Genomic DNA, 15,059 nt, shown 5'->3' on the forward strand with positions numbered 1-15,059 from the left:
TTTTTTTCTTTAAAGAAGGGTAGAGGGAAGAGCCAAGGAGGTCTCTGAAAGAGATGATATTTCATCTATGACATGGCCAGTTAGTTCATAAACAATTGGAGTTGAATAATCTTGAAAATATTTTTGTTTCATTTCCTCTGTTCTCATTTTTGTTATATATCATAGTTTAAAATCTATGATACTATCAATGCAAAGTAGATAAATTTCCACTAATTAGAAGGTAAGATGGTAGACATGGGAGAAAAGTGTTTAATTTGATGATATGTGGATTATGAGTAGGTTTTGCTACAGTTCTCATAATACAAAACTAGGCTTTGAAATGCTTGGTAAATCTGCCGATTCTGGGTACAGATGAACCCTCCACTTCTGAAGGCTTGATATGGGCTCCGATTTAGATCTCCAATACATGTCCAGCGATTTCGGGCGCCCTTTTGGGAAATGCACCATTTGGCATGATCCTGGTAAGAACTGAAGTAAGATTGTCGCGATGTCTTAATTGCTTTGATATTGTAGACATGGTAAGGGAGAGAGCAGTTTGAAGGAAGCTCTTGCCTCTTCCGCTGCCAGGTTTCTGCTAGCAAGTGTGTCTTCAACTGTTGAGCCATCCAAGCTACAAAGATGTCTAGGGTTTCGAAAAAGAAAGACAGTGACGTTAGCTTTTATGCTTAGAGAAGTCCCTGAAAAAGTCCCTAGGAATGAAAATCATCATTCGCCCTGGCATGAGGATATCAAAAGCACAATCATAACGACACAGTTGATATCACGGGTAGGAAGACATTCTGTGAAAGCTTGTGATACACAGAGGTTACCATCCCCATCACTATGATGGTATTCGTGTCCACAGATACTTGCTATTCCCCACAAGCAAGGGAGCAATGCATGTTTTTGTCCCCAAGAGACCTTCAGAAAGAATGAGGCTAGAGAAGTAACCAGAAGCCAGTTTCTAGGGATATTTGTAAGCAATGTTAAAATGCTTGGATTTCCCTAAAGTGAATGGGTAATGTTTAAAGGAATGTTGTGAAGATTTGATAGTAACTGATTTATATGATAATAAAAGTCAATTGGAGAGTGATGTGCAAGATGGATTGGGAAGAAAGGTTTAGAAAGGAGATAGGAAAAACATTTCACAGTAACTGTGCCAATAAACGCTGGCATGGACTATGGCAGTGGCGGTTTGGAAGGTAAGTAAATGTGAGAGTTATTAAGAATTTGGAACTGATTGTATGAGAAGGTTTAATAGAGGAAAGAGGAAAAAGATCTGGAAAGAACCGACCTGGCTGACTGTGCAGAATACAAGGAAAAGCGTCAATTTGGGGGGCCGAGGAGAGATGTTTGGGGGCATGTAGAATTTGGTGTGACTCTAACACTCCCGAGTGAATATCCCACTTCCACTTGCTGTTGAATACATCAGTTAGTACAGATGTCTGGGATGGAGACCCTGAGTTGAGAATCACCTGGGACCTGGAATTGCCTAGCATGGTGTGTAGAAAGAGACAGAAGTGTGGAACCAGCGGTTGGCATAATAGTTTTGTTGCTGGACTCCCATGTAGTCCACCACAGTTTGAGTCCCGGACCCAGTGGTTTAAACTCATGCTGGACACGTGTATGCGTGCCCAAGATCCCGAGAGGAGAATGGAGGAGAAGGAATTGTGGTATGGCCATCCCCCCAGGGGTGATTTCTTGCTTTCTGTCTCTCTGTCCTTCTCTGTCTTTCTGGTGAGCCCACACACCCTGTAGCAAAAACCTCTCCAAAAAGATAAAAAAGAAAGAGACAGAAGCATAAAGTCCCGTGCAGCAACCCAAGGAGTAGTAACAGAAAGAGACTGGCGGAAGATATTGAAAAGAAGTGGGACAAAGATCAAGACATTGCATGCTCCCAGAATCAATGAAGGAGAGTGTTTCAGAAAGGGAAGGGCTTCATCAGTGCAAATTCTTCAGAGACTACTATTTCCATCCTAACACCCTTTTGATCTCTAGTGCCTAACGCACGGCTTGGCACATACTATGCATTTAGTAAATTTTATCCAACGTATAAAGGAATGAAGGAAGCAAATAAGCAAGGAAAGCAGAGACATCATGTAGGACAGCTCTAGGTGACTGGGGAGAGATTGAAATATCTACAGAGAAATAAGACTGTAGTGAAGAAGTGTTGAGTATATGAAGGCTAAGAAGGGTTTTTGTTTTTGTTTTTTTAAAAAGACATCTGGGAAAAAAATGAAAAACAGATACAAGGGATTTGGAATTGAGGGAAGGCTTCTAGGCATGTTTGTATGTTATAAAGGAGCCTGTAAAATAGGAGGGTTGAAGCAGAAGAGGGAGACTAGATCAGGTGAACAAGTTGACGTGTGCTGAGGCTGGGATGTGGCCCCGAGCAGAGGAGGTGCATCCCTTCTGCTGTGATGAGAGAGAAAGACGACAGATACGCTTGTCAGACGAGCGAGGCTGTGAGATCCAAGTCGTTTCTCCCTGGTCATCTCTTTCTTCTCTATGAAAGAGAAAGTGAAGCTATGTGTGAGGGCGAGGGTACTGTAAAGGACTTGAGAGTGTGGAAGGATACAAATAACTGCTTAGGGAATGGAAGAGGAGACAGCCTGGCCCCGCGCTAAACAGAGGCCCCGGCGAGATGGCTGCCGGATGCCTTTGTGGACCAGCAACCCTGCTATTCAATCGTCAGGCCGACTTTTGAATGAATCCTTGATTTCCCCTTTCCCTTTCCTTCCTCTTTCCTCCCTCCTTTCCTACTTCTCACCCCCTGAATAGTCATGTTACTTTTCTAAACAATCCACAGTCAGTTGCATGATGGTCTTTCATACCATCAAAAAAAGAATCCGATTTTGCGAAATGGAGGAAGTTTTGTCCCTGAGCTGACTGAAGTGTGGTGAGGTGCCTGCGGGGGGCCTCTGATGAGATGTTCCCAGTGCACAGCTGAAGCATGTGAACGAGCTTGTGCTGAAAGGCAGCTGGAATGGAACAGCTATAGACATTTGGGTTGTAGACCAAGAGCTGAAAATCTGAAAAGAAACAGAAAAAAAAAAAGGTGAGAATTAAGACACAAATGGAAATGCGTATTGCTATTAGAGATCTTGTTGTGGATTAAAGAATACATGACTTTGACTGAAATAGCGGACACCTCTTAAGCACCTCCTGCTTTCCAGACATTGTTCTCTAAGGCTCACATAGGTTTAACTATTCAGTCCTCAGAATCACTTTATTATTTAGGTACATTTTTTGTTATCCCCATTTTGTAAATACATTAACTGAGAAATTCATGCCATATGCCCAAGGTTATAAAGCTTCTAACTGATGGAGTTGATACTTAAATTCAGATTATATGGCCTTGGAGACCATATTTTTCCCCATATATATTATATAAAATATATAGAGAAAAGTAGAGAACTTTCGTGCACCAATCACTCGGCTTTATGAATAACCAACTCATTTGTATTCATGCCTAACCTCTGTGATACTCAGTTTTCTAACCATTATGTAAACTCAACTAGTTAGAATAAAGCTTGATGTGGCTGAGAGGCTCCGTGATCTTTGGCAAAAGATGGAAATGTAATGAAAAGCATTCTCTAGACCTCCTATATCTAGAAGTCAGTCACTCTTTACCACTGTTCAGCAGCCTCCTCAGTAAAACATGATTGATGAAACAGTGTTCCTGTCTCTCTTGCTTCTCTAGCATAGTTTTCCAAATCTAGTAATTTGGGTCATTTGAGCTTTAGATCTTTTCTTTTATTTTTTTTGAAGTTTGCATATATACTCAGCAGAGAGAGACACAGAGAGAGAGAGATTGAAGTTTGCGTATATACTCAGCAGAGAGAGGCACAGAGAGAGAGAGAGAGAGAAAGTGAGAAAGCACCCCCAAGCGAGAAGGCCATACAGCAATCCCTTCTCCTTCATTTTCCTCTCAAGATTTTTGGACACATTCTCACACAAACCCAGTGTGTTTCTTAAGCCACCAGTGGAACTCCAACAATCTATGTAGGATCCAGCCACTTTAAACACCACACCTCTGGCTGGTCTGAGCTTGAGATCTCTTTTTTTGGAGAGATTTTCACTGTAGGATGTGTGTGCTCGCTAGACAGACAGAGAGAGACATAGAGACAGAAAGCGAGAAATCACCCCCCCATGGGGGATGGTCACGCCACAATCCCTTCTCCTCCATTCTCCTCTCAGGATCTTGGGCATGCACGCACATGCGCCCGGTGTGAGTCGTAAGCCACCGGGTCCAGGACACAAACCACGGTCGACTACATAGCCATTACGCTAACTGCTGGTTCCCTGAGCTTGAGATCTTAAAGAAAGATTATCTAGTTCAGAGGTGTCATGTTGGTTGCCTAAAGCAAAATGTAGTTTACATAATTGTTTTTTAGTATGTGCCCCAAAATCCTCAAATAGAGGAGAATAGAGGAGAAGGGATTGTGGTGTGGCCATTCTCCCTCTGACTGCCTCTCTCTAGTGAGTACACATGTCTTATGGCAAAAACAAAAAACAAACAAAAAAAAAGAGAGAGAGTCCATATTTACAAATTAGCAAAATTATCTCTCTCATTTCTCGCTCTCTCTCTGTCACATACACATGTATACACACTCCGTATGTTTCTGACTCCCCTTGAAAAATATGGAGAACTGTAATCATTAGGTCAGTATTTCTGGAAAGCCACAATATGATGGAACCAAAGCCTTTGAGTTAAAGTAAAGGAGTCTGTCTGTGTCCCCATACCCATGCAACATCTGGTCTATTTCACCCATTTTTGTTACCTGCCTAGCCCCTGGGTCCATTTGAAACTACTGCCACTAATCAAATTCAATGACACCATTCGCAGACTAGGAACCAAGGCCTATAAGTGAACCTGTCCAAGATCTCATCATGGCAAAGCCAATATGAGAATCTAGGTATCTGAGATGTACAAATAGGTTAATAACTGAAATGGGTCAGTCTGTGATTAAGGGAGTTGAATCCCACGTGGCTGACTACAGTTCTGGCCTGGCCCTACAGTCTTGAAAGACATGCCAGGTATATGTGCATGTGTGCCCCAGATCCCAGCAGGATGGAGAGATGAAGGAGAAGGGGTTACAGCATGACCACAACCCATTGGGGGTGTGCATTCCCTTGATTTCTCTTTCTTTTTTTTTCTCTTTGCAGTCAGCACACATGCCTTTCTGGCAACTTTGTTTTTTTTTTTAAATAGGAAGTGACACATTTATTAATAAATTGCCAAATTCCTCCTTCAACATTATCCCCCCCCCCAATATATTCTATTACCTATTGCTTCATACTGACTGTACTTGAAAGTAATGCAGATGCCACTTTGTCCATTCCGTCTCCCTGAAGGTGGATAGTCATAGCCTTCTTCAGGGATTGGAGGAAACCGGGGAATAGAATGAATGAGCCAGAAGCCCTGGGCTCTGTCCCACAGCAGCAAACCTACCAAAGATACGTTTTATATCGATAAGTCAGAAAAACAAAGCTCCGAGTAAAATAGGGTTCGAACATGTAACACTTAAGCCCATTTAAGCTTTAGGCTAATGTTTGATTAGGCAAATAATCACAAAGATAGGGATCATTTTTCAAATATTTCAAAAACAAGTCAGGCACACCTCACATTGCCCCATTACTGAAAACAGGCCACCACAAAGAGGAGCCAGGGCAGCCACTCCATGAAGGATTAAGAGAAATTTTATGTTGAAATAACAAGGAAAATTTGTTTTGGCAGGATGCAAATTTATAAGTTGGAATTTGATCTTGTTAAACTATTCAGTCACCTGACAAACTTCAGATAGTGTCTTCACAGCTAAGCAGCTAAGCTATTTTCAAAATATAACTAAAAATCAGAGTTGAAAGAAAAAAATATTAAATGAAGAAATATACTTGCAGTAATTTGTTTTCAGAAACTGAGGCTCATTAATCAACAGAAGAGTCACCTAATTCTACAAGCCTGATAAAAGAGGCAAAGAGAAAATGAGAGAGACTTGCTAAAGCACCCTAGTTAATTACTTTGAGTAAAAATCTCTAGAGCAAAATAACGCAAAGGCCAGAAAGTAAGAAAATAGACTTTCATCGTCTTGTGACGTAGCAAACAGAACCCTGCCCAATAGACGTCTATGACTACTTCTGTTTTTAAATATTATCAGGTTAGAGTTGGTCTATGGTAACTAGACTCTTTCTCTTCAAGTTTGCCTTATTGTTAGAGGAAACCAAATGTCAGCTAGTTTTCTTTTTCTAAAGAGCACAACTTAAGAAAGAATATTGCTGTTTCTGGCGGAAATAAGATCAGTCCCTGTGTTGAGGTGGGAAATGTTGAAAGTTCTGTTGCCTAACTGACTTGGATGACCTTGACCTTCAAGGGCTCTGTTCAGATCAGTGTGCTGTTTTGCTAGAATCCTAACATCTTGGTTTGGAATGCCACAGAATATTAGAGCATCTGCTGGCAAAGAGAACAGCCCTCTCCCCTTGAAAAACCGACATTGGGTCCCATTCTCTTTATAGTCTTCTTTTTTTCCCTCCCAAACCTGGTCAGCAGATGCTAGAGGAGAGGTTGAGAATGGGATGAGTTATAAAAAGGTAGCGTGTTATAAAAAGTCTTGGGTTCTGTATAAACAGGGCCAACAGAAAGGCTACTTGGCTGAATCAAAAGCTTTCAATGCTCAGAACCTTTGACAGTCATTACAAATTATATTTTAAGTCAGAGGTTACAAACTGACAGCCCATGAGCCAAATCCAGCCTGCAGATACATTTTATTAGGCTTGCTGGGTATTTTTTTTAACTTTGAATTCATTGTCAACACTTTAAAATGGGGGAGATTTTAGGTAAATACTAATTTTCAACATCTCCTGAAAACTTGTATCCCCGTAAAGCAAGCAGAGAAGTAACCGCCCTCTTAGACCAAGTGGAAACCCTTCAGTGACTTCCTAGTTCAGCCCACTTCACCAACTGACATCACTCGCCGTTCTCTGAGACATTTGAAATTGGAGAATACGTGTTTACATGGAGAGCTATTCATAATATATTAAGTTTTAAAAAGGTTGACAAATAGTCATTGCAAGAGTTTTATAATAATGTTTTGCTTCCTTTTAGCCGGAACCGCCATCTTCTAGTAATTAACCAAAATTACCAACACAAAGGGAAAATATATGTTCTCTAGGCCTTTTAGAAAACATGGAGTTGTTCCTTTGGCAACATATATGTGAATCTACAAGAAAGGTGATAGTGTAGACATTAAGGGAATGGGTACTGTTCAAAAAGGAGTGCCCCACAAATGTTACCATGGCGAAACTGGAAGAGTCTACAGTGTTACCCAGCATGCTGTTGGCATTGTTGTGAACAAACAAGTTAAGGGCAAGATTCTTGCTAAGAGAATTAATGTGCTTATTGAGCATATTAAGCATTCTAAGAGCAGAGATAGCTTCCTAAAATGTGTGAAGAAAAATGACCAGAAAAAGAAGGAAGCCAAAGAGAAAGGTACCTGGGTTCAACTCAAGTGCCAGCCTGCTCCACCCAGAGAAGCCACTTTGTGAGAACCAATGGGAAGGAGCCTGAGCTACTGGAACCTATTCCCTCGGAATTCATGGCATGATGGGTGTTAAAAATAAACTAATCTATGGTCAATAAAAATGTTTGGCTTAATTGAGTAGAATTGTATTCCCTCCCCAAAGCTAATTTTTATTGGGGTCTAATTCATTTTGTAATATCTTTATTCAAATTTAGTGTATTTTTTTTACCTGAAAGATGTTAGGTGATTTATGCAACAAATAAAACTCAGCTGGTTAAAAAAAAAAGAATGTTTCAAAATATGTATTTTAGAAAAAGTGGAAAGGATTAAGTATGGTTATCTAATGGGTTAAGATTACAGATATTTTGTTTATCTGCCCTTTGAATTTTTCTATAATACATATATGTATATGAATAGTTTATAAATAGAATCAAGACAAAAGTTATTATACCACACACACACGCATATATGTAAACTCACTGGTGTGTGTACGTGTGTGTCTGTACTACTGGCTGGTATTCCTAGTAGCCAGTACTTGAATTTCTGCTGTAAAATATGTATTTTAAAATATGGTAAGAAATAAAACGGGATTTTTAAAAAAGAGATTGCCAAGTCAAATCATAATTATAATCTGTAATATAGAAGTCATACATTTCAATAGTCAAAACAAGCCGTTAAAGTGAAAAGCTATGTTTCTATTATAAAATATAGGAATATTTAAGATTAAGATTAAGATCTAATATTTAAGAAAATGTTGATTTCCAGTAGGAAAGAGAAACCAAGAGCCGTTGTCATACCTTTGGTGTGTCCATACTTTCTGCTGTAATTCACAGACTTAGGGACTCCATCATTGTATATTAGATAGGCTGTGTTGTTACTCTGTAAGAATACAGTAGGGTTATAATGGCATAAATCTCCTACTCACAAATGCTCAAACATTTCTTCCAGCTACCCAGCCTGCAACACAGAGTTTTCATTAATACACATGAGAAGTCATTTATTCCCCTAATTGGCAGCTTCCCCACCAACGTGAGTTCTGTCACATGCAAGACAGGGGAATGGAAGTCCATTTTCTGTTGTGCGCAATTTCTACTCCTGTGACAGGAGCTTTGGCATTGCTGTCTGAGTAGATGGGCAATATTCCTATTTCTCTTGCTTGTTTTGGAATCAGGTTTCTGTTTAAGCAACGAATGTATAATTAAGGAGGACTGGATGATTTGCTAGGAATTAAGTAGGAACAACTAGCCATGGATTACACCAATTTTTGTTCCCGTGCAGAACGGGCTGTCAGGACCTGATTCCCTCGGCCGACTTGATACTTCACTGCGTGGTTATAGCGCTGTGTTTAATCAGGATCCCTCATTGTCTGCTCCCCATCCCTCCCTGATAGGGATGATTTTACTCAACCCATTTCTCAGTATCACTTTACCTTTCCAACTTGATATTTCCCGCCTTAGAAAAAGAGGTGAAATTTAATGTGTGATGTTAGATTTCCTCTGGTAAAGAGAAATACAAGTCAACCCTCCAGTCAGCCCACTCTCTGGATCAACATAGGCTATTATTTTGATAGTATCTCCTTGGTATGTTTTGGAAACTTGCTTGTGTTTGTTTCAAATGGTTCCATTTCATATGTGTTATGATGCAGTGGCTTTTATTGAAACCAACAATGTCAATATTTTAAGAATCTCAGAGGCATACCTAAAAGCAGCAAAAGACAACTTATCTGCTTAAAAAGGCCCTTGCTTTGCACTTAGAAAGGAAAGTCAGGGGAACTAGCAGTTAGTGTAATGGCTATGTCGCTGGACTCCCACGTAGTCGACCGTGGTTCGTGTCCCGAACATGGTGGCTTAAAACTCATGCCGGGCGCATGTGCATGTGTGCCCAAGATCCCGAGAGGAGAATGGAGGAGAAGGGATTGTGGCATGACCATCCCCCCTGGGGGGTGATTTCTCGCTTTCTGTCTCTATGTCTCTGTCTGTCTGGCGAGCGCATGCGCCCTATGGCAAAAACCTCTCAAAAAAAATTTAAAAAAAATAAAGGAAAGTCAGTGACTAAGTCTCTCACAGTTGCTTAATTATTTGACATAATTGAAAAACATTTTTAAAAAATGTGTGACATAGTCTGGGTAGTATTCTTGGTTACCATGTTTAAGAATATTCCCAAAAGTAAGCGGTTTTCCTACTCTCATTTTCCATAACTGATCATAGCTACAGAATGACATACCATTCTTCTCTGGAGAGCTCTAACAGTGAGTTACTCCATGAGCCTGCATTGAACGTGGTAATGAGGCCATTTGTGTGCCAATGGAGGTTCCATGTGAAGGGACTCTAGGGAGGTTTGGTGAGAAACTGAGGAACTTTATTCTTTCTAATAAATGAAGACTATTACTCTAACCAGGAGTGTAACAGCTAGCTAAGGTTAAATGGGTTGCAGCCTTAATGGCAATATGGATTATCGACAAAGGGAAAAGATAATGGACTTAAGAGCAGGTAGGCATAGATTGTGCCTTCAGGAAGCTGTATGCCTTTAACACATAAGTTGTGCATGATTTTGACTACTGCGTGTTCAAAAAGGGTTTGGTCTCTGCTCCTTATCTGGCGGGGAACATAAACAAATACAGGCAAATATGGAAGTGTAGGGGAGTCTTATTTGTAAAGGCAAAGGAAGGGAAACAGTTCCAAATGTAGCTCAGCTAGTGGTCTTGGTCACCTCGACATTGAAATTCAAACCTAGTTACTCCGAGCTGCTATTTTATTCTCTGTTAGAAGTTTAATTCCGGGCCAAAGGGGGCATGGTAATGTTCTTACAGTCCTGGTGGCCCGTAGTTCCCCTTTCATAGAGCACTCAGCCTCACCAGGATATCACCCACTGCGATTGCTCTCTTTTGGTTCCATGCTCATCAGACATGGAAATGGGCCCCTTTATTATCATTTTCTTCTCAGAACCAGTCACTCAAGACCTGCGTGTGATGAGGTTTTACTGAAGGTAAAAAACACTGAAAGGTTTTACATCATACAATGCCCTACCCTTATCTGCCTCTACGTTTCTTACACTATTTAATCCCTGGCTCCTTTCCATCCCTTTTTTGTTTTGCAGAGCAGTTAAGCTCTCTCCCTCCTGGGCTCTGGGGCTACCTTTGCACCTCCAAAGATCATCATTGTATTCTGCCAAACTAAGAACCATCCAGTGGCAATTAAGGTAAATGACAGAGGCTTGAAGCTGTGACTCTTTCCTTTTCCCTGTGCGGCAGCTCTCTGCCATGGAGAAGGGCACAATGTCGGCATTTATTTTCTCAGGGCCGGGCTTTGCTCCTGGTCCCCACCCTCCGACCTTGGAAAGCAGAAGCAGCTGCAGGCAGTTTTCATCTTGCATAATAGTCTGTTCATTCAAAACAGGATTGCTGTTGAGACTAAATAACTTAACAGCACCTAGAATAGTGCTTTCCATATCACATTTACTCAAACAGCCTAGGAGTACGTTTTAACTCTGTAGCTTGGCTCTGAAGGCTGGTCTTAACGGCAGGTGAATGGGACGAACAGTACCATACACAGTGACAGCTCCCTGCACATTTCGAGTAAACACTAAGATATACATGTACAACAGTGCTGGAGGCTGAAACAGTATAGTCGGCAGAATTTAATCACTTGGCATATGTGAAGGCCCAGCATACTGCTCAGTGTATTACTGGAACTGAATCCTTTTATACATTTGCTTTTCTATAAGGTATGGAATGTATACAGGAGTGTAATTGGATGTTAATTATTGCTTCATTTTACTTGTCACCCCTGATTGCAAAGCAGCATTTTGTCACTAAAATGCAGATGGTGCCTGGAACACTGAGAGGCTGCCCACACTGAGCCCACAGGTCTACTCACTGTGTCTCTTGGCTGGTTAGCCCATGGCCTGATGATGTGCAGAGAGCAGGTTAAATCTCCACTCGGGCGAGTCAGTGCTGGGGCCTTCAACTACAGCCCTCTTAGCGTACCATTTTGAAAACAATTAATTAAATGACTGAATGGAACCCTGTACTAGGGTCACCGCCATCCTCAACACCATGACATAAACAATCCATAACTCATGGCACACAAGGGGACTTCAAAAAGCTCATGGAAAATGTAGAATTAATGTACAAGTTTATATCATTTTATTTTCAGATTTTAAATGATGATTTTTAAATTTTCATTTAATCATTGTACATCTCTATAATGCATGATCTGGTTTTCAAGGTGTACATGCAGTACATGACAATCAAATCAAGGATATTTTCATATACATCATTTCCAACAGAGAACTTCACATTGTGACACAGGTTTATTTTGGTGTAAAAAATTAAAACCCATGCATCTATTTTTTTTTCATAATACACATTTTCCATGAACATTTTCAAGACCTCTTATGTTTATCACAAAGCTATTGGGTCATTATAAAAGTCACAATGTATTTTTCTATGCAAAAGTATGTCCTGACTTTTCCGACAACCCAAAAAATTGCCTCGTAGCAGGACAGGGCTGTTCTCCCAAATTTTGGTGGATGAATTTTCTAGCAAGAACTGAGCAAATTGGCAGAGGTGTGGGCAGCCAGAAGACTAATCTACATTAGTTCACACCGTGCTCTGTGACAAGGACGTGGCCTTGCAGCAGTAGAGGGAGTGTGACGCCTTATTTCCTAAGATGTTGATCAGATCGATTCAGGGACTTGTCCCAGAATAGTTATGAGCTAGCTTACTTTAAGTAGCTAGGACAGAGAGTTGTTGGGTGGATAGGAAAAACCTTTGGGAAACTTTGGATTCTGCTTTAGGCTCACATATGATTCAAAAGAAGGAGGAACTGAAACATACCTTGGAGGCTTGCGCCTCGTACAGCTGTTGTAAAGTCCTTCCCAAAACACTCCTGGTGGTATTCATCAGTTGCTTACTCCTCCTCCAGGTTCTAATGGTCGAGTCTAGGTACAAGTACTCTAACCCAGTCTCACCACCTCCCTGGCCTTGCCTTTTAGGTAACTTATAGAAGGTAAACCTAAGAAGGAAACAATTAGAAATCATTTACATTTATTGACAACTTTTCTGGGGGCGGTCATTGTGTTAAACCTTAAAAGTGTCTCTTGCTTATGTTTCACAAAAAACGTCTAAGGAAAGGGATTTGCTCAAGGGCTCTGTCTCTTGCTCTGCCTTCGCCTTCATCTGTGCTCTGCCCAGAGGAGGAAATGTGACTCTGACTGGGTGTGCTCCAAGATGGTCACTGGCCTGGTGCGAGCCCCTTTAGGAGAAGTCTGTGGACACTGGGAGCGGCTCTCTGTGTCGCCTCCATAGTCCATGTGACTGCAGCAGGGAGAGAACAAGGCCTAGACCTGTCTGCCGAAGCCTTGGATTCTCTTCTGCCATGAGTGCCTGGCATGCTCATCTCGTTAGAGCTGGCTGGCAGGGTATGATTTGAGTTTGAGCTTTAGGGAAGATGGCAGCTTCCTTGAACCTCTGGCCTGAGCCACATTCTTCTACTCAGTTTATCAGAAGGCTCTGCACCAACCATGCAGGACCAAGACTGATTAAGTGGGATGTTTCTTTCCTTTTCTGTTGCTCCCAGCTTGTATACCTGCTTTGGGTAGCTCACAGGGAGGAGAGGTGTTTGGGCCCCTCCAGCACTGAGCATTCTTGGGTCACCTAGCCCAAGGTGTCTCGTGCTCTGTTCGCATTTTGATCCAGCCCATTTGTTGTGTGAGCTGTCTTGTGCCTCATCGGATATCTGGCCTCTGCCTATTAGATGTTGGTGGTTGTGACAATCAATAACATCAAAAGACATTGCCAAAAGTCCCCCTGCCAAAAGGGAAAAATTGTTCCTCAGTTGAGGCTGACAGGCTGTCAAGTACTTTCTAATGTATGAACCCCACAATTAACCCCTTAATCACAGTTAACCGAACATTCTAATACATGCTCTATTACCATCCAACAGTGTTTCACCCTGCTCATGAAAACTTCACACTCTTTTTTTGGTTCTTCTCCCTCCCCCCTTTTATTTTTGGCAGTCGTGGCATGTGCAGTGTTTCAGACAGGGTCTCATTGTCTTACAGTTCTCTTGTCTCCATCTCCTGAGTTGCTGGAACTATAGGCATACACCACGATGTTAAGGCAGGCTGGGACTCAAACCCAGGCCTCCCACGTGGCCTCAACCTGCCAAACAGCCATGTTCAGCATGCACTGTGGCAGCCAGGCCTCTCTTGCTTCTCTTCAACCTTCCACTGCTTTTCGTGTGCACATTTCCTGCCCTGCTATGCTTTGTTACTCACAGAACCGAGTCCTCCTAAGAGGCAGGAAAGCTGAATTATTCTTTGGTGCTGACCTTTAACTCTCTCAGCAAATTGTAGTAGCTCAGAAATAAGTATTCTCTTTGATAGACATCGCCAGGTAATACATTCATTTAGTTGTAGTAAAAATAAGGTATCCAGATAAACTACAAGTCTCCAATCTCTATATTTTTTAAACCAAATTTTATATTTTTTTGGTATAAATCTGTTCAATCAACACTATTAAGGAACATAGCCACATGGTTACAGAAGCGGGAAACCTAAAGTCTTGCTTAACCTCTCCCTCTATCTTACCCCGTGCAGCCCATTTGCTCCCAAGTCCCTGCAGAGTTCTCCTGACTCTTTTCTACTACCGCTTCTTCTTCTTTTTTAAGAGAGGTTTTTGCTATAGGGTGCATGCACTCACCAGAGAGTCAGAGAGATAGAAAGCAAGAAATCACCCCCCAGCAGAGATGGCCACACTGCAATCTCTTCTCCATTCTCTTCTAGTGATTTTGGGTATGCATGTAAATATGCCCGGAGTGCTTTAAGTCACCAGGTCGAGGACTCGAACCACAATTGACTAGGTGAGAATCCAGCATTATAACCATTACGCCATCTGCTGGTCCCCCGCTACCCCTTTTTTAACTTAGGTCCATGCTCGTTCTCATCTGTAATGCTGCAAAATGCCAAGTGGCCCCTGTGATTGTGGACTGGTACCCGGCCAGCCACCCTTCACATAGCTGTCAATGGGCTTCCTAAAAGCAAATCTGACCACGTCTCTGCTTGAAGTCCTGTGATAGTTCCTTTCAGTATCGAGTTCAAACCCTGCAGCTGAACTCACAAAATCCTTCATGACCTGGCTGTCACCTACCTTTCTAGGTTCACTTCTGCTGTTTCTCACATCTCCTGAAGCTTCAGCAATACCAACCTACTTGCAGCATCAAACTTTCCATGCTGCTTCATGTCCTTGTACGTATCTGTGCTCTTTCACTGGCCTGAGATGCCCTTGTGCCTCCCTTCTTTTCCTAGCTATTTACTGATTGTTCTTAAAACTTAGCCCAGGACCAGCTGGGGATATGGTGGTTAGGGCAGCTAGATCCCATGTGGCTGACTGTGGCTTGAGTCCTGGCCCAGAAGCTTGAAAAACGTATCGGTGCTCATGCGTGTATGCCCAAAGTTCTGAGAGGCGAATGGAGGATCATGGATTGTGGGTGTGGCCACCCAACCCAGGGGGATGATTTCTCAATTTCCCCATCTCTTTTCCTTTCTCTGTCTCTCACCCCA

General features: G+C 41.8%; 1 protein-coding gene across 4 annotated transcripts in view; it reads right to left on the reverse strand.

Moving 5' to 3' along the window:
• Positions 1-231: 231 nt before the first annotated feature.
• The window catches only part of DNASE2B (deoxyribonuclease 2 beta), an 18,733-nt gene continuing 3,905 nt past the window's right edge, over positions 232-15,059 (reverse strand). For 3 of the 4 annotated variants that reach the window (XM_006149463.3, XM_006149466.3, XM_014588179.2), the window contains exons 3-7: positions 12,334-12,511; positions 8,294-8,375; positions 5,269-5,430; positions 2,814-3,011; positions 232-622 (exon numbers count right to left, since the gene is read on the reverse strand). In XM_006149463.3, coding sequence (XP_006149525.1) covers positions 270-622; positions 2,814-3,011; positions 5,269-5,430; positions 8,294-8,375; positions 12,334-12,511 — 973 coding nt within the window. In that variant the 3' untranslated portion in view covers positions 232-269. The remainder of the gene's footprint in view (positions 623-2,813; positions 3,012-5,268; positions 5,431-8,293; positions 8,376-12,333; positions 12,512-15,059) is intronic. The other variant, XM_027772269.1, reaches the window with a different exon arrangement.

This window comes from Tupaia chinensis, unplaced genomic scaffold (genome assembly GCF_000334495.1).
Source record: "Tupaia chinensis unplaced genomic scaffold, TupChi_1.0 Scaffold000263_1, whole genome shotgun sequence".
Classification (NCBI taxonomy): Eukaryota; Metazoa; Chordata; class Mammalia; order Scandentia; family Tupaiidae; genus Tupaia; species Tupaia belangeri.